The following is a 19851-nucleotide window of genomic DNA, read 5'->3' on the forward strand; positions in this document are numbered from 1 at the left end:
CTACAGTTGCACACCAATGCACCACAGGCTTTAGAAGTGGCATTCTCTTCTGGAGAAATGTGCCATCCACCATCCCTAAGAATTCAAGAACTCCTGTGACTTAGTGTCAGTAGGGATAAGCTACCTTGGAAAAAAATGACCTGCCCTCCCACAGATCTACAAATTGACTCTGCCTCTCCTCTTAGGAGCTAAGACCCCACATTGCTGTCCTTCCTGATCACAACTAAGATAAGACACAAGTTAAAGGATGAAGGTATTTTACATCTCTCTCAACTTACAGAATGAAAAGACCAAAGATGAGCTACAATTCTGAACCTCACTTGATCTCACAAGTGTATCCCGGTGTACTACGAAAGCTATTTTGTCCGCGTGGAATGTAACTTACACATTTAATAAAACCTCATAGTAGTGAGCTCTTTGTTTTTGATTCCCTGTCCCTCACTCCCCAAAGCAAGGTACCTTTTAAATGATATGCTGTCTGCTACTACAGGTATGTATATAATACTAAAATAGCTTTCTGCATTTCTTCAACACTTGTTATTTCTAACATGGCTAATAAGTTCTAATAGGTGTGAATTTGTGCCATTTGCTATAACCAAGTACATTTTATACTGCATAGATCTTTAAGTTCTCCATGAGCTAGCCAGGCTCACTCACACAAGGATTCAGGATGCACTCAGTTCCATGTCTGTCTGCCTGATATCACTTTTAGGTTTAGCACATCAAAATTTAACTCCCTTTGGACCCACTGAAGTCTCTCATTATTACCTTCATCCTATACTAAGGTCGGTGGGTAAAGATGTATTTTTTTTTTAAGATTTTATTTATTTATTTGACAGAGATCACAAGTAGGCAGAGAGGCAGGCAGAGAGAGCAGAGGAAGCAGGATCACTACCTGAGCCAAAGGCAGAGGCTTTAATCCACTGAGCCACCCAACCCCCCAACCCCCCCCCAGGGATAAACATATTAAAATGAGAAAGCTCTCAAGAATTTCTAGTATTTCGCTAATGCAATACTAGAACTGATGTAAATTTTAAGGCATCTTTTTAAGCCAATATAACTTTGCCTCACAATTGCCCTAGGTATATTTTGAGATTGCTAACTCCAGCTTTAGGATTTCTCATTTAAAATAATAATAATAATAATAATGATGATGATGATGATGATGATGATGATGTATAGCAATGAGCTTTCTGGGGCACCTGGGTGGCTCAGTCAGTTGGGCATCTGCCTTCAGCTCAGATCATTATCTCTGGGTCCTGGGATCAGGGCGGGGTGAGGCCTGAGGCCTGTGTTGGGCTTCCTGCTCAGCACAAGGTGGGGGGTGGGGGGTGTATGGTTCTCTCTCTCTCTCTACCCCTTCCCCCCCTCCTCATTCTTGCTCTCTCTGAAATGGATGAGTAAAATCTTTGAAAAAGAGGTGGGGGGTGCGGTGTACCTAGTTGGCTCAATCAGCTGGGCATCTGCCTTTGGCTCCAGTCATGATCCCATGACCTGGGAATCTGCTTCTCCCTCTGCCTTTGCCACCGCTCGTCTTCTCTCTCTCACTCTCTCTAATAAGTAAGTAAAATATTTTAAAAAGATAAAACCAACAACAATGAGCTTTCCTTGTTTAAATCACTCTCCCAGGACACAAAAGTATGAAGTTCAGGTTTTTGTTTTTTTGTTTTAAATAAACTCTACCCCCAAGGTGGGGCGCAAATTCACCACCATGAGATCAGGAATTACACGCTCCACCATACTGAGCCAGCCAGGCAGCCCCTAAATATTAGTTTTAAAGAGCAGACCAAACAAAAAGCTAAATATTATGCAAATGTCTACTGTTCAAATACTTTTCTTATTTTTTTAGCGGGGGGCACAGGGAAAGGGTACAGAAGAAGAGAATCCCAAACAGACTCTGTCCTGAGCACAGAGCCAGACAGACATGATCCTGAGAGCCTAAGATTTCTCCTCAGATTATGAACCCAACTGAAACCAAGAGTCTGTTTCAAGAGTCAGACACTTGGGGCACCTGGGTGGCTCAGTTGTTAAGCATCTGTCTTTGCCTCAGGTTGTGATCCAAGATCCTGGGATTGAGCCTGGCAGTGAGCTCCCTGCTCCACTGTGAGTCTGCTTCTCCCTCGCCCTCACCCCCTGCTTGTGTTCCCCCTCTCGAGGTCTCTCTCTGTCAAATAAATAAAAAAAATATTAAAAAAAACAAACAAACAAAAACCAAGAGTCAGACACTTAACTGACTGTACCACCCAGGAGTCCCATGCCTACTATTCATATTAAATTAATTATATAATGTGTTCCATCACCAAATTCTATGTATGAATTTTAAACCAAATGTAATACCTTGTCTTTATTTGCATTCCATGGGTTTCTATATTTATATGAGCATCTCTAAGAAATTGGATTTTTTTAAAATTTTTATTTATTTATTTGACAAAGACACAGCAAGAGAAGGAACACAAAACAGCAGGAACACAAAACAGCAGGAGTGGGAGAGGAAGAAGCAGGCTTCCTTCTATGCAGGGAGCCAGATGCAGGGCTCCATAGCAGGACTCTGGAATCATGACCCAAGCTGAAGCAGACACTTAACGACTGAGCCGCCCAGGTGCCCCTGAAGAAACTGAATTTTAAGAACTAAAAATGTGACCATATTTTCATAATTTCTTATTTTATTAAAAAATATAATTTCATAGAAAAATTTAATCTATAACTTTTTTAAGAGGATTTTTTTAAAAGATTCTATTTATTTATTTGACAAATCACAAATAGGCAGAGAGGCAGGCGAAGAGAGAAAGGAGGAAGCAGGCTCCCTGCTGAGCAGAGAGCCCGATGCAGGGCTCAATCCCAGGACCCTGAGATCATGACCTGAGCCAAAGGCTGAGGCCTTAACCCACAGAGTCACCCAGGGGCCCCAAGAGGATTTTTTTTTTTTAAGATTTTATTTATTTATTTGATAGAAGACACGGTGAGAGAGGGAACACAAGCAGGGTGAGTGGGAGAGGAAGAAGCAGGCTTCCTGCTGAGCAGGGAGCCCAATGCCTATGTGGGGCTCTATCCCAGGACTCTGGGGTCACGACCTGAGCCAAAGGCAGACACTTAATGACTGAGCCACCCAGGCACCTCTGTAACATTATTTTCATACTATATACCAAGTCCAATTTCAATCTGACAATAGTCTACCTATACTTTTTCAAACTTCCTAGGTTTTACATATCACTCAGAGAAACTGATGCTCCCCTATTTGCATGCCTTTATGAATGCCAAACCATCATTTAGAAAATCAATTTAAAAAATAATCTGATGGGAGGCACCCAGGTGGCTCCGTCAGCTAAGTGTCTGCCTTCAGCTCAGGTTATGGTCCCAGAGACCTGGGACTGAGCCCCACATCGGGCTCCCCACTCACTGGCAAGCCTGCTTCTCCCTCTTCTTGTGCTCTAATAAATAAATGGAATCTTTAAAAGCATAATAACATGATGGATAGAAAAATGGATGTGCCAACAACAGATACACAGTGAAGCAAGTACAATAAAATGTTAGTCATAGAAACTAGATGGCAGGTATACAGGTGTTCAATGTAGAATTCTTTCAACTTTGCTTAACATTTGAAAATTTTATAATGAAATCGTGGGAGACTAACATCCCATTTTCAAGGTCCATCTCAATAGCCAACACAGAACTCAGTTTTTCTTGAAGGCACATAACCCTTTCTACAGTGTATTATATAGTTACTTACTTGTCATACCTCATATATCCCTACAGGATCCATGTTTAAATCATTTTTCTATCATTCAGATACATCTAATACAACATCCTGTAAACATTCGTTACACCAATAATCCAATAATCACACAACAAATGGAGAAAAAATAAGATACTGTGACCATCTCCAGAAAATAAAACCATCACAGAACTTTATAGTTATACTAATATAAACATTATCACATTGTGAAAAGACAGAAAGCTAAAATAGAAAAGATCCGTAGTTCAAGAAAAACTTTTTCCCAACCATATATTTACAATATAACTGCAGGCATTAAAGTTAAGTTATAATACAAAGCAGCCTGAAATCAAGAGATCACCAGGCATTCACTATGAGAAGGCAAAAATGCCTTCAGGCAGGAACCAAGACTGGAAGTTGGCAAACAGATGTGTGAGCTTTGCATACTAAGCAAAATTTTCAAAACCTCCAGTAAAGGCACAAAATGATCCAAGTCCTGGGGACACGATGGTTTTTTAGAACTTAAAGAAGAGACCTAACCTGTAACAGGTAGGGGTCAGGAAGTCAATGTCTCAGCAGACTGAGAAAGAAGAGGGGAGATACTCTGGGCATTGAACAGCATGAAAAAAGTGTGCTGAAGAGGACGTCCAAGTCTGAAAACTAGGTAAATGGTTAACTAACTAGACCACTAACCAAATCAGGAAACTCAAGATGGGAACCTCATCTCAGAGTAAGAGGAAATACAGCATGCTTGGGTTTAAATGTGTTCAATTTGAGGTGAAAGTGGGACATTTATGGCCTTTAAGTAACTGGAGACCAGGACAATAGAGGGGTTAAATTATCTAGGGGGGAAAAAATGAGAAAAAGTCTGCAACTTGTCCTGGGGTATCTTTAGGTTTGAGCATAGAAGAAAAAAATTATAAATAAGTGAACCAACTGGAGGAGAAGTCATACTGTCCATATAACTGAGTGCCCAGTCAGAATGGACTGGGTGGTCAATGGAAAACTGCAAAAGGGGAAGACCTGGACACTCCCCTGTCAGCCTTAGTGACCTCTGACCATAAAGATGGCAAGCTTCAGCAATCATCAGAAACCAAAAACTGGGGGCTACAGAAGCTCATCACACAGCTCTACCTCACTTTTTTTTTCCTGTAATAAATACAGCCTGAAATAAAGGACACTTGTTGAATTTCTGTCCTTATTTAAAGTAATGCATTAAGGTGAAAATTCACTACATAATAAACTGGAAAGGGACAGCAAATTTAGCTTTCTGATCTTATTTGGCATAATATCAAAACTAGTTCGCTCTTAAGAGCTTATGTCAAAGCTATACAAGGATGAATAAAAAAGAAAAAGAGGGGGGAGAAAAGCATCCCCCCAAAAAGCCTTCCAAGTGGCAAGAATAATTCAAATCAAGTCTCAGTAATTACAGTGCTTACCCCACAAGTTTATAAACCATACATAGACTGAGTGGAATAAAGTGGAATGCCATGAAGAGGGTGGTTTACTAAAAACCTGAACCATGTGAAATCACTAATATATAAAAATCCATTTTCACATTTCATATGTTCCTTAGAAGACCACAGATAACAAGCAGTAATTCTCTGCAAAGAATTTCTGCACCACTGACATGAGTTCTGTTAGTCAGAACTAAATTCCTTATCAGGAATTTAGCAAAAAGGGTGAATTCCTCCAAACTTTAGTGCTCTTATATACAGCATATTCATTGGAACACAAGCCCTCACCCCTTAGACAACAAAATAAAAACTTTCCAAGTTCATCCAATCCTCTGACAACTGAGAAGGAACCCATACTAACTTCAGAATCTTGTACACAGCAAGAAAAGGTAGTTATCTGACCCAAAGGAGGTCCTCGACGCTGGGCCAAGGGCAGGTCTCTACAAGTTGTTATTATGAAAGCCAAGGCAAATGTTGAAAGAACCAAGGCTAGATCCACTCTACTCAATGTTCCAATGCTCTGTACAACTAAATACTCCTTTGCCCTCGCCAGTCACCACTGGGTTTACAGTGCTTCTCCAAAAGGATTCCAGGAAGCCCCAAAGTTATGGCACATACAGGGGGGAGGAAAAAAAAAAACAGCTGATTAAATTCCCATGATGCCAGTTTACTGGGTAGTTTCCAAGGGCAGAGTGTTCTAGAAAAATGCAAATAATTCAGGCTCTCCAAAGAAATTCCAGGCAAATACAGACAGCTGCTGTCTTAGAAAATCATAGAGAATAGTAGTTTAGGGAGCTCGGATGGTAACGCACAAAAATAGGCAAAACACTTTCAAGCTATCAGGGATTCTAACTCACCACTGAGTATTCCATCCCCACCCCCCAGTTTATATGTCCCTTAAAAGATTCTCTGTGCAGTATATGGTATCTAGCCGTATTTGTGCCCACTACTAATGTAATAGCTTCTAAGTTATTGTGGGGCAGGGGGAAAAGGGTCTCAATGTACTTTAACCTTTTTAAAAAATTTACATGAGAATTAAAACTGTCTTCTTTCCAGTATCCAAATATTTGCCACTCTGAGAAAATAAAATGGGGGGGGGGACACAAACAAAAATAGAAGTCGCCACTCTGGCCACATCTCTCCCAAGGACCTGCCATAAAAACATAGGTAAAATAAAAATAAAATTCTGATAATCACCAATGAAGGGATTCACACTTGACACCGACACCAATTTTGGAATTTCTGGAAAAAAAGTACCAGCTGTAAGAACTGTCCCATTAGTCCCACACACCTTTTTCAGTCTTCAGCAAATATGCTTATCAATTTTGCTGCATTAATTCCCCTACTCTCTTACCTCATGCTCCCTTCCCCAAATACATATACGGAAATTGTCACTCCACTGTAAAACAAGGTTTTCTTTAAGGTAACTTCAGTAATAAGCTGAAATTAGCCTCACCAAGAGGCCATTCTTTAAGTCAAATGTGAGTATGCAGCAAGAAAACATCTGTCATCCCTGTGCCAAGGACTCTGTAGGATTTAAATCACTCACCTCCAAAATGTGAATTTTAAAATAAAAAAAATTTTTAAAAGTACTGTCAGTTCATAGGCCAAATTAAGAAAAGTCATTCCAAACCAAATATCTGAGATATATAAAACAATTTAAAATTTTCTTTAGGTATCAAGTCTTATTGTTGAAACATTCTTTTAACCCAGGTGTTCCAAATAATGTCAAAACAAAAAACAAGAGTCAACTTAAAACTGCCATTAAAAGGGGGGAGGGGAAGTGGAACCAGAGCTCACAATACTACTTCCCAAGCTCTAGAAAGCTCTCTGCGGGTGGGAGGGCGGGGGAGGGGGACAGGTCATGGAAATGAAGTTTCACTATTTATAAATACTGTACATGCTTTAAAAGATCCCGGGTTTTCCAAAAGTTTTAGCTTCCACTTTGAGTGTAACCTTATGACACTTATGGCCAATAACAAAGCAAGTGTAAAACAGATGTAATATACCATCCCTACAAACATAAAATGCACATCCCACAAATACAACTAGTGTCTAAGGAACTAGAAGTTTATGAACTCTTTATCAGCTTTTCAACTATTCTGTCCTATGCAAATGGCTTTCAAAATCTCTGGCAGGCCCCAGGAAGTTAAAGCACAAGAAACTGCATTTAATTAAAGATTCAGTCTAATTCCCAGTAGTAAATCACAGGAAATATTTGGTTCCAAACCAGCCTCTCCTCAGTTCTAAAAGTTAGGTTTGGGTTGATTTGCATTTTAGAATTCGATTTCTTTTTTAAGCTAAAAGTCATAGTAAAATGTGTCCCTTTTATGAATCTGTAACAGATGAGTCTTTCAAATCTGAGAAACTTGGTTTTAACAACTAACTCATTTTTATGAAAACTCTAACCAGAAGACCGGTTATGAGTTAGAATACTTAAGGTTGTTTCTTTTCTTCTTAAAATATCCTTTTACTCAAAGTGAAAATGCACTTGCTGTAATCTGACTTGTACCAACGGACTCTCACTACACCTGAAACATTTACTCACTTGAGAACAGCAACCCGCTCCCTCCCAAAGCCCCCCTTGGTTTCCACCAGGAGCTGTCACTGGGCCTCCAATTCTGAACAGATAGTAACAATTCTTACTATCACTTGATGGATCTTCTACCTACAATAAGTATATTTTTAAAGAAAAAATTAGAATTCCATTCAGGTAAAAAAAAATTATAACAAGAAAGAACCTAATAAAAAAAAGTTTGGGGCTTTGATTTGGCCTTAATATCTTTTTTTTTTTTTAAAAAGCACTTAATCTTAAAAGTCTAGGTTATACTCCTAGTTTAAGAAGAATACTCTGATTTAAGACCCTATGAGAGGCAAAACTAAATATAATCCCCAAACAATGCCCTTCTCCATCTTTGAAGGAAAGCACTCCAGCAAACTGAAGTAGATTGTATCCATTTCCAAGGACATAAAAGAATGCTTTAAGTACACACGGTACTTTCAATGTTCAAAAAAAAAAAATTTTTTTTAATGGCAAATACTTTATAATAAATAGCTCAAGCAGGGTTGCCAGATGAGCAAGTCAAATACTTAAACTCAAATGTTAAGTAAAACTGGATCTGGATTTTGTGACTTGAAAGAATACATACCAAGCTTTTTGAAACAGTAAAACTGCACGTAATGCCTAGGAATGAGATTGTAAGTGGTTACTTTTACTCTAAAACACACGTTGGAAAAAAATAAAATCCTGGCTCCTCCTCCAGGAACTTCAATAAGATATGAGTAAGTTAACCTTTTTGACACACATTAACCACAAACATGACAGCATATGTAAAACCATCGTGGTGTAACCAACTGCGTAGCAAAGATCAATCTTGATTATGCTACACAGTCAGGATAAGGGATGAGGAAGAAGTTCTCAACTTAACTTTCGTATCGATCCCTCCACCTGCGACACTGAGAAACCGTCAGCTTCAGAAGGCCACACTGCGAACAGACCCCCGGTAAGCCTGCCCACAGCCTGTCCTGAGAGCCCCCGGGTCTTTTCGACCCTCAAGTAGGGAAGTACCTGTCCCGGCCCTGAGAACCTCTGAGTCTCCTCTCTCTGAAAACCTAAAAAAGAACCGGAGGCGCCTTATCTATAGTCCTCTATTGAAGCAGGACGTCCCCACACATTCCTTTCACGCGCCCCTCCACTCCCACTCGCCCGAAACACTTGTCACAAAGACCCCTGCCACGTCTGTACTTCCACGCTCGGTAACACTGAGGTGGCAAAGCGAGAGAAGGTACACACATCTCCAACTCTCGTCACCCAGAGCAGCCTCTCCATGCCTAATTAAAGGCCTCGGACCAAGGTCGAGGCCAAGTTTGGGGGCATTTCTGGCGCAGAGCAGCGCCGGCCACGCAGCCCTGCGGCCGGGCCGGGAGCTGCGCACCGCCGCGGGGCGCGCGCTGGCCCTTTAAAGGCGCTCTCTTCCTACGCCTGCGGCCCCTCCCTCTCCGTCGCAGCTCCAGCTCCCGCCCCCGCCCCCGCCTCCGCCGAGGGTCACACTTGAACTTTAGCTCTCCCCGCGCGGCCCAGCGCCCGCGCTCCGCAAGCGGTGGCCGCCTCTTCGCACGTGTCGGATGCACTACCTCCAGCTCGGCTCGCCCGGCCCCCTGCACTCGCGGCCACTTCGGATAAAATAAAAACAAAGCAAAATGCACACCGGCCTCCAAAAACTGCGCTGCCAGCCCCCAGGGGCCGGCTGGCGACCTGTCTGTCCCCTCCACCTACAGCTCGGTGCTTGGGCGGCGGGGCCCCCGAAGAGCCCCGCCGCACCCTCCTCCGCCCAGCGCAGCGGAAACTGCTCTGCTGCGTAGCCCAAAGCTGGTGGGACGCGCACCGCAGGAGACCGAGAGGAGCCGCCCTCACCCCCCAAGGTCCTGGAGGAAAAGGAGTAATGGCACGAGTCCCCTCCAGTCGTGGGGGAGCAGACCCCATTGAACCCCTTCTCCCCCCCACCGGCGAACTTTTCTGCCTTCTCTGATGTCCACTTCTTACCGTACTTTTTTCACTCCTAATTCCCAAGTGAGCCCCCTTCCCCGTCCCACTCGAACTCTCACTTGAGCGCGCTCACACACACTTATTCCTGTCCCCCGACGGGTCCCGGGCAAGCCCACCACTCACGTCTGCCACTTCTCGCGCTCTCTCTGCACGCGCCGCCCGCATGCCTTGCACTTTGAGGGCAAGCAAACTTCCACAGTCGCCCCGTCATGTGCCCCACCACGACCTCGGGTGGAGGCAGGGCTCCCCGCGCCCCCTCGCTCCGTCCAGCCTTGCGCCCCGAGGCCACTCACCTTCCAGCCCGCCGAGCTGTTGCTGTCACCCTTATCCTTGAAGTAGGGCACGCTCTTGACCATCCACTCGTAGATCTGCGACAGCGTGAGCCGCTTCTCCGCTGAGCTCTCGATGGCCTTGGTGATGAGGTCGGCGTAGGACAGGTTGCCCCACGCGTTGCGGCGGGACGAGCTGCTCTTTCGCGGCTGCCCGGCAAGCGGCCCGGCGGCGGCTGGGGGCACCGGCGGGTGCTGAGACAGCGGCCCAGGCGGCGGAGGCTGCGGCGGCGCCGGGTGCAGGCAGCCCGCCTCCGGGCTCTGGAAGTCCCCGCAAAGACCCCCGGTGGCAGCAGCAGCGGCCGCCGCCGCCGCCACCGCTGCGGCCGCCGCTGCGGCCGCCGCCACGGAGCCGGGCGCCTGCGGGAAGTCCCCGGGCTCCTCCAGCAGGCTCAGGTTGCTCATGAAGTCAGCGTTGACAGCGGCCGCCGAGGCCGAGGGCAGGCCCGCGGCGGCGTCGGGGTTCGCGGCCGCGCCGCCGGACGGCGCCGGGCTGGAGGTGGCCGAGTTGGACTGGCTAAACTCCGGCCTGGGCAGCGGCCAGGTGCACGAGCGCGGCCGCGGCAGCGGCTCGAAGTCCGGGTCGATCTCCACCACCTGGGGCGCTTCGGCCATGGTGACCCCCACCCCTCCCCCAGCCGCGGGAGAGCCAAGGGGTCGAGCGCACCACACGGGGCCGAGGGGGAGGGGGTGAGAAGAGCCGGTCCGAGATTTGGGGGGGCGAGGTCCGTGCCTCGAGCCGACGAAAACCGGGAGGAAGGCGCGGCGGAGTGGAAGCGCGAGCCCAGAACTTAACTTCGCGGGTCCATCAACATCTAGGCTCTTCCAGGTCCGCTGCACCGGCAGGACTGCAGGCCAGAGTCACTGGGCCGGACAGCGGTCGGCGTCGTACTCCTGCTGACAGGGCCCGCAGACAGGAGGACGGACGGACGCAGCGGGCCGCTCGCTCTCCCCGCGGCGCGACCGCGGCGCTGCTGCCTGTTGAATGTGGCGGCGGCGGCGGCGGCGGCTGCAGCGACTACGCTGCCGCCCGACTTACGGGATCTGCCGCCGCCCCCCGCCCGCGGCGGCGCGCGCGCCGGCCCGCCCCTGACGGACAGCGCGCGCTACCAATGAGCGCGCGGCGCCGCCGCCCAGGCAGCCAATGGTCGCCCGCCTGGGCGGGGGCCGGTTTTCCACCGGGAGGCGGCAGTGGTTTGGTGGGGGGTAGTGGGGTGTTTTTCTCTTTCACTCTCTCTCTCTCTCTCTCTTTCTTTCTCTCTCTCTCCTTTTTCTTTTTTTTGGATCTCTGTGTTTATTTTCTGGTAATTCTCAAGTGTTTCTGTGAGTCTCTCGCCCTCTCAGTGTTTTGATTGCTAGGAGGCAAACCAGCGTGGAGGCGGCGGCGACACTTTGTTTACTACTGAGGAGCAAAGCCGAGTACTCGGGAAGCTCGAGTGGAACGTGTGTCTTGCTTCGCCTCGACCTCCTCTCGGGGCCCAGCGTGGGGCGGGGCGGGGGCCGGGGGAACGCTCCTCGCTCCGCCAGGCGCTAGGTGGGCGGCGGAGGTGGCCTCGCGGAATTCTACTCAGTCGCCCCCCTTTTCGGCTCCACCCACGATTCTTTTGCAGAGAAACGTGGGGAAATCGGTGGGTTTTGTGTTTGTTTTTTGTTCTCTTTCCCTGCGACCTGTCAAATTCTCCAGCCCCCACGCGGGCTGCACAGCAAACCTCCCCCCGCACCAGGGTCCCGGCGGTGGAGTCCGCGCGGCGGCCGCCCTCCCCACGCCTCCGAGCCCGGAACCCACCTGTCCGCGACCCCAAGCGGAGCCTCTGCGGTTCCCTCTGGCCGAGGGCCAGGCGTCCAGCCCACCAGCCGCCAGCTGGGTTCACTCCATTCTTGACCTAAAAGGCTAGAAATGAGGGAGAGGGGACCCAGCGCGGCCGAAGACCATCCTATTTCACATGCACACCCAGACTCAAGCATCCTGGACCTCATTCCCTCTGTGGGAACATCTTCCCCTCGGCGGGAACCTCAGACTCTAATAATCCAGGGGCGGCGGGGGAGGAATCAGAGAAGAGCTTGTAGACAGAACCTCGTCACTTTATTACTTACCTCTAATACACTTCCACTATTTGCTTGTTATTTCCTTGCTGTGGAAGATGGAATTGGCAAGGTGTCGGTCGAGAAGTAAAAGCGCCCAAAGGGAAAGACGAAAGCCTTGGGGCTCAGCCCTGCCCCAAACCCAGTTTCCTCTAAACTGTTCGCCTCGAGTGTCCGTAAGCCCATCACCCACCCAACCCCACGTTTGGGCTCCAGGTCCTGTGGAGATCAGTGGGGCCAAAAGTAGGAAGACAGTGATCCTGTGTGCTACGGAGCAAAAGAAGCAGTTTTCAAGAAACAGGGTTTTTTTGTTTGTTTGTTTGGTTTGGTTTGGTTTTTTAGGAAGAATATGGAAGGCATTTCCTTTCCTCGGGATGGGATCCCTCAGGTTGGAAGATTGACAGAGTCTTAAATATCTTGTGCAAAATGAGGGCTCAGTGGATTAAAACTCTGCCTTCCGCTGGGGTCATGGTCTTAGGGTCATGGGATGAGTCCGATTTGGGGCTCTCTGCTAGGCAGGGAGCCTGCTTCCCGCTCTGCCTCTGCCTGCCTCTTTGCCTGCTTGTGATCTCTCTCTCTCTGTCAAATAAATAAATAAAATATTTTTTTAAAAAAAGAAAGAAAGAAAAGCAAAATGACAGCTCCCAATTACTTTAAAAATCCCCTTTTCCTTACAGGTTTAATTCTTCAATTTAAAAAAGTCGTGTCTAAAACAACTTGGGCCTCCTTTACAAAAGTTTGAAAGAACTTAGAGATTTATTTCTTCCTTTACCTTCTCACTATCATCTCCGTAGTTCAGACCCCTATTTCTTCATAATACACTTATCGCAAGAGCTTCCCACGGAAAATGGGGGGCTGGGGGAGAAGGTCGTGAGCCTGATGGATGAAGGATCAGGTTAGTTCCCACCGTCCTCCACCTGTGGTCTCTGTATCTACTATCAAACTTGGACAGTTTGGGCCTCCTCTGCCAGCCGCTAGGGGACCTCAGTAACCCAGATGATTAGCTCAAAGGAAGGAGGTTAATGTGGAACTGTTGATACCCTCAACCTCGCCAATCAAGCTCTGCAGAGGCAGCCCTCATTCAGATGGCCGCACCCTGCAAATAGGCGGTGCCCTAGTGGATCATTCTTGGCAAAGGAAACCAGCTGCAAATTTGGCTTTGCCTTCCTTTCAATTCCGGTTTTTCATGGCTTCAATGAGAGGACAGTACTTGGTGAAGGAAGTTTTCTTACAGACTTTACTCAAGCCCTTGAAATCTGAACTGTCCTGCCTAATCGTTTTAAGTGTTGTAGTTTGCTTTTCGTTGGCCTTGTTATGAAATTTGACTCAAAGTAGGCACAGAGTACCTAGAGGGCCAACGTCCCTGACCCAACAGTTCCAAAAACACTGAACGTATGTTTAAGGTGTTTCTAGCTTCCAGCTGCCTACTCTACTTACTGAACCTTAGGGTGCTGGTGAACATTTGGCCTGTTTCCAATCTTCAGCTTGCACAAGCTATTCTGTAATGAATAACCATACATAACTCATTTCGCATCTGTGTAAGTATATACACAGGAGGAATTTCCAGAAAAGAGATCACTGGGTCAGCAGTTAAATGCATTTGCAATTTTGAGACACACTGTCAAATTGCATTCCATAAGAGTTGTATCAAGCTAATGCCTAAAGGTTCTTTTCAGCTATATCCGCAGAATGTTAATGTTAAAATTGATGTTAAATTTGTTAAATTAATGTTAAAATTGAAAGTAGACAGAGATCACCTTGGTGGCCTCCTTTAATTTCTCCATAAGGAAATCGGAGCACAGAGAGGCTGATTTGCCTAACGTCACAAAGTAGCGAGTGCTGCTGCCATGGCTGGAATTTTCTGCTTTCCCATCAATAATCGCTTCAAAACACAAACAGAAAAGAAATATCTGCTATTCCTATATAGTAATAACCACTCTAAAACTTGATCGTATATTTCCTTCCAGTCCACCACACGGATTTTAGTAAATTTTAGCTGGATGAACTCCACTGAACTAATCGAAGTTTGGATTTGGGAGACTGAAAAAGCAGACATAAAAAAGATGAGAGTGACAGTAAGAAAATGAAAGAAAAAAGATTACAAAAGAAGTGATTTGGGTTTTTTTTTAGTCAAAAATACAAATGTTTTCTCTCTTTAAAGATTGCCAAAGTATTTAGATTGGCACTCGCTCTGCTTAAGAGAAAGAAGTTCATTTCTTTAGTATTTTTTGTGGTACCTGTTTGCTTGGAAGGCAGATTCTAATGATTATCGCTTACTAGCTGGTGCATATATCCCAACTGGGAAGAAAAATGTTTCATGTCAGGTAAGAACAATTAAACTGAAAGAGGAAATTTATCCTCACAGACTCCATCTCACAAACCTATATGGTGTTCTTTCCTCTGCCTGTTTTTCGGAGTAGTTATCACACCACCCTTGACAGGAAGACTGAGGGATGGTTCCTTTCCATCAGTTCCTTGGCAGAAACTTCTGCATTTGCCCCTCACTACCAGCATACTGATCTCTGGTTTAAATTCTTACTTGTCAAAATAAGTAACTTAAGTCCAATTTATTTATTTTATTATTATTATTTTTTAAGATTTTACCCTTTTATTTGACAGACAGAGATCACAAGTAGGCAGAGAGGAGGAAGAAGGCCCTGTGCCGAGCAGAGAGCCCCACATGGGGCTCCATCCCAGGACCCAGGGATCATGACCTGAACCAAAGGCAGAGGCTTTAACCCACTGAGCCACCCAGGCACCCCTTTAAGTCCAATTTAATGAGTAAGTAAAAAGTAGGACATCTATTTTTTAGTTATGACATTTCGCTTTATACTTTGCCTTCCCTTTCCTCAAGAACTGCCCAATTCTGATATTCTGTCTGAATTATTATGGGTACTGCTATCAGCCTAAATTGGCCTTTCTTTACTTTGCCCCTAGAAAATAATCTGAAAAACCACAGCTTCAGGTTCTTAAGCCAATATCCGGAAACCTGACATATTAAGTGGTAGCTCTAACAATAGTAAAAGGAGTCACTCATTTTTCTTGAGGGATAAATGCCTTTGGATTTGGTTATCCTTTCAACAAAAATGTATAGAGCACCTGTTATACATATGCCAGGTATTGTGCTTCTCAGGGTACTAAGTTTTGATGGCAAATTGCTTGAGTTCACAAATGACTTTTTTTTTTTTTTTTTTTTTACTTTCCTTTATATGATTTTGATGTCAGACTTAGGATGATGATACTCTTATTTTTTATTCACTTTCTGCCTCAGAAAGACAGAGGCAGGGAGAGAGGAAACACAAGCAGGGAGAGTGGGAGAGGGAGAAACAGGCTTCCCACTGAGTAGAGAGCCAAATGTAGGACTCGATCCCAGGACCCAGGATCATGACATGAGCGGAGGGCAGACACCCAAGGACTGAACCACCCTGGCACCCCGGGGCCAATGATACTCTTAAATAACCAATGCATATTAACAATATTTATGTGGAGGAATCACACACACACACACACACACATACACACCAACACACACACACACACACACACAGCATTTGGTACAAAGAATGCTAATTCAGGGAAAAACTGGAATATTACCGATTTTGAAGAAAAATTATAAGGTGAGGTCGAAAAGGTAAATAAATGTGCAATTCACAGGCATTGGGAGTATGAGCTCTGGTTACCAGCCCTTGGAGTTTAGATGACAAAAGACACAAACTACACTAGTCTATTTGCCTATCGCAAAGAAAGACAATGCTTACTAACCTATAACTGGAGAGAGAGGCATTGGGCCAGTCATGAACCAGGTGATCAATATTTTCAGTTACAAAGAGCCAATTTTTTAAAAAAGATTTTATTTATATACTTACAGAGAAAGATCACAGGTAGGCAGAGAGGCAGGCAGAGAGAAGAGGGGGAAGCAGGCTCCCCACTAAGGAGAGAGCCTGATGTGGGGCTTCATCCCAGGACCCTGAGATCATGACCTGAGCCAAAGGCAGAGGCTTAATCCATTGAGCCACCCAGGCACCCCAGTAAAGAGCTAATGTTTGTCTCCTTCCACACATTCTGTTCCCTCACTTGAAGTGTTAGTAAGAGACTGCTTGTGGGTCTCTACAGGAATACTGAAATATATCTGAAGGTAATTTAAATGACCAATTATAGAGAATGGTTAAATAAATAATGATTATCTGTAAGGTAGAAACTTAGGGGATCATTTCAAATAAAGTGGACAAAGGATTTGTAGTGGCATTGCAACGATGCTGATGATAACAATACTTAAAAGATTAGAAGGCACTCCTGTCAGCTAAAAATGTTAGCAGTGGTTGTATCTGGGTGATGGATTTATAGGTGATCATTATTGGTCTAACACAAACTCTTCCTTTTACAGGTCAGAAAACAGAGACACTAAGAACTTATATGGGGGCACCTGGGTGGCTCAGTGGGTTAAAGCCTCTGCCTTTGGCTCAGGTCATGATCCCAGGGTCCTGGGATCAAGCCCCACAACCGGCTCTTTGCTCAGCGGGGAGCCTGCTTTCTCCTCTCTCTCTGCCTGCCTCTCTGCCTACTTGTGATCTCTGTCTGTCAAATAAATAAATAAAATTTAAAAAAAAAAAAAGAACTTAAATGACTGGCCCAAGGCTGTATAGTTAGTGAAGCACTGGGACCAGAACGCGGACATATTAACATTGGGGCCATAACTGAGGTCTATCGCATTGCTTCTCATGGCAGGACTTTTCCTAACTGGGATTTTCAGACTATTTGATGACACATTCAACCTACTTTATTTTATTTATTTATTTATTTGCAATCAACTTTTTTTTTTTTTTTAAATAAGCTCTACACCCAATGTGGGGCTTGACCTGACCACCCAGAGATCAAGAGTTGCATGCTTTACCAACTAAGCCAACTGCCCCTCAAATTCAACCTATTTTAAACACTAGGTCTTTATCTTTGAGACGATAAAATAACTCTCCCAAACTCCAAACTGTACAAATGTTACCATTAAATTTTTTTCTGACATTAAGAACTCATGGAATTGCCATACGATTCATGGATGGCACATGAAATCCCAAAATCTTTGAATGTCACAAATCTGAATTTTGCATCCCTGCTTAAACACAATGTGTTTTCACTATTTTATTTCTGTTTCATGTCATATTAAAACTCTTAACATGCTTCCCAAAAAGGGGGGACATATGTATTAAATAAGAAAATGCTGCCATGTAGAACACAGATGGTAGTACATTTTTGGCAGAAAGGAAGTTTAACGAGGCATTTTACTTATTTACTTGGAAAACTAATATGTATGAATGTTCAAGTTAAGCAGTAAGAATTAATTGCTGTTTTACAACAAATTTTTTTTCCAAATCCAATCGCCCTATTTCCATACCATTAGTAAGGAAAGGGAGTGAAATGTGATTGGAAAGCAACCCCCAAGAGAGTTGTGACAGCAATAAAAGAATGAAGAAGAAATTGTTTGCGTTTTATGGTAAATAACCATGTTGCTTGTCATTGGTTGATAAAAATCAGTAACAAGAGGTAATGACTGTGTAGAGTACATGTGCTTTTAATGATACGTATAGTCACCGACTGTGTCAGTTACGGTGTGAAAACAGGAGGTAAGAGTTTTATCAAATTTCAGATTTGGCTGACTCACAGGGCCCACCCATCTGCAAAGTCGGCTGTGCCAAAGAGTAAACATAGATGGATAGTGAGTATTTCTACAGGAAATCAGGTTTCTATTTGGTGGTAAATACAGCCTTTTAAAACACACTGAAATATTCTATATTCTAAGGTTTAACATTTAAAAATGGAATTTCTAATTAGCTGATCGCTGATATCATGCTGGAGGAAGAATTGATTTGTCTCATAGGATGCCAGTGTGCTTTAAATAATTTTGTGTTTGAACAACAAACTAAAAACAGAACATTTGACAGCTATATTGCATGCCTGCACTCTGGAAGAACCCAACCTGGAAAAACTCTTTTCACAGTCCAAAACTAGGCTTGGTGAAATCTCTTCCTCCTGTTTTTCAGATTTATGTATGATCTGAAACAAGATGTTACATAAATTGACAAATGTAAGTATATACTTCTTATTTCAAAATGTTTTCAGTTATAAACCACAGATCACTATTTACCCAGAATCAAACATATACATGAAAGTTATTTTCTTTGTGCCCCAGGATTAATAAAAACAACTATTTTTTCAACTATTGTGAACTAAGCATTTTATGGCTGTCATCTGAATTAGCCCTCAAACCACCCAAATAAGGTGGGAGATAGTATGATTCGCATTTTACAGAAATTGAAACTGAGGTACAAAGACCTAAGCAATTGACCCAAGGGCTTACCTTACAAGTTTATCCACTTATGGGCAGACTTGAGCCTACCATTATCAAAATCCAGAGTTTGTCTCCTGTTTAACACTAACTTTCTGCCTCCATAAAATGTTGAAGATTTTAAAAAGAGAAATAGAAATTATCCAGAGATTAATTCAATGATTCCATTTTTTTTCCCCCAGAAAATTGACTTTTGGACTTTTTCTGGTGATTTTGGGTGGGGAGAGGGGGGGAGGGCGGTGGGGGTGGTTACTTGCAGCCAGCTCTGCCTGAAACCAGTTTAGTTTATGTTAAAGAAGAAGCCTAGAGATAGACCATAAATAACAATAATAATGCTGATATTTGCATTTGTATAACGCAAATGATGTGGGGGATGTCAAGCCATTAACACTTGCTTATTTGAACCAACCGTATACAGTAAGAGCAACCTGCCCTTCCGGAATGGTTGGCTTATCTGGAACTCTTTCCACAGCTTGTCCTATGCTGAAGAAAAGCACATGAAGACAAATTGAACGGCTAGTTCTAGCTCGAGCTCTCTCCCCACCAAAGAAGGTTATTTGCATTGGATTTTTACCTTAAAGCCTTCCTTCATATGAGTTTCAGAAGCTTGGGTTTAGATGAGAACACATGAACGTCTACTTTACAGTTCAAGGAAGCCTTACTCCTATAGTATTTAAAACCCAGCTCTATTGCTGAACCTGCTGGGGGCTGGTGAGAGCCTTCAGGTCTCCTTTCTGGAGACAATAAACAAAACTACAAGTCAAACAAATAAAATCCTGTGTTCCCTTCTATTTTTAAGTCAACCTCAAAAGGAATCGGAAGGTGCTACCTCTGCTATCAGAAACATTTTTAAAGCACCTTTAGAAAACGACTGTGGAGAGGCACCAGGGTGGCTTAGAGGGTTAAGCCTCTGCCTTAGGCTCAAGTCATGATCCCAGGGTCCTAGGATCGAGTTCCACATCAGGCTCTCTGCTCAGCAGGGAGTCTGCGTCCCTCTCTCTCTCTCTCTCTCTCTTTCTGCCTGCTTCTCTGCCTACTTGTGATTTCTGTCTGTCAAATAAATAAAATCTTAAAAAAAAAGAAAAGAAAGTGACTGTGGGAATGTACAGGGGCATATCTTCATCTCCCCAGTTCTCTTCAGCTAAGGGTTTAGGGTGTGTTCTCTTGCCTTTTGCCTCACAACCCAAGGAAGTATAGGCAACCTCTACAAACCACAGACTACCGGTCAGTATTAGTTGGAAGAACTTATCTGTGGCTACCTTCCTTTCAGCCAGGAATCATTTCAATTGCCAATGAATCACAAAAAGGAAAATCACTCCTCAGTGCTTTCTAATCTCCAGGAGATGGCCTCATTTTAGTCACCCACTGAACTGTCCCCAATCCATCCA

The 19851-nt window shown here is 44.4% G+C and overlaps 1 protein-coding gene across 1 annotated transcript in view; it reads right to left on the reverse strand.

Moving 5' to 3' along the window:
* The window catches only part of FOXO1 (forkhead box O1), a 97756-nt gene extending 85681 nt beyond the window's left edge, over positions 1–12075 (reverse strand). Inside the window, exon 1 of the mRNA XM_082700491.1 lies at positions 10009–12075. Coding sequence (XP_082556617.1) covers positions 10009–10659 — 651 coding nt within the window. The 5' untranslated portion in view covers positions 10660–12075. The remainder of the gene's footprint in view (positions 1–10008) is intronic.
* Positions 12076–19851: the final 7776 nt, after the last annotated feature.

This window comes from Mustela nivalis, assembly GCF_964662115.1.
Source record: "Mustela nivalis genome assembly, chromosome: 15".
NCBI lineage: Eukaryota > Metazoa > Chordata > Mammalia > Carnivora > Mustelidae > Mustela > Mustela nivalis.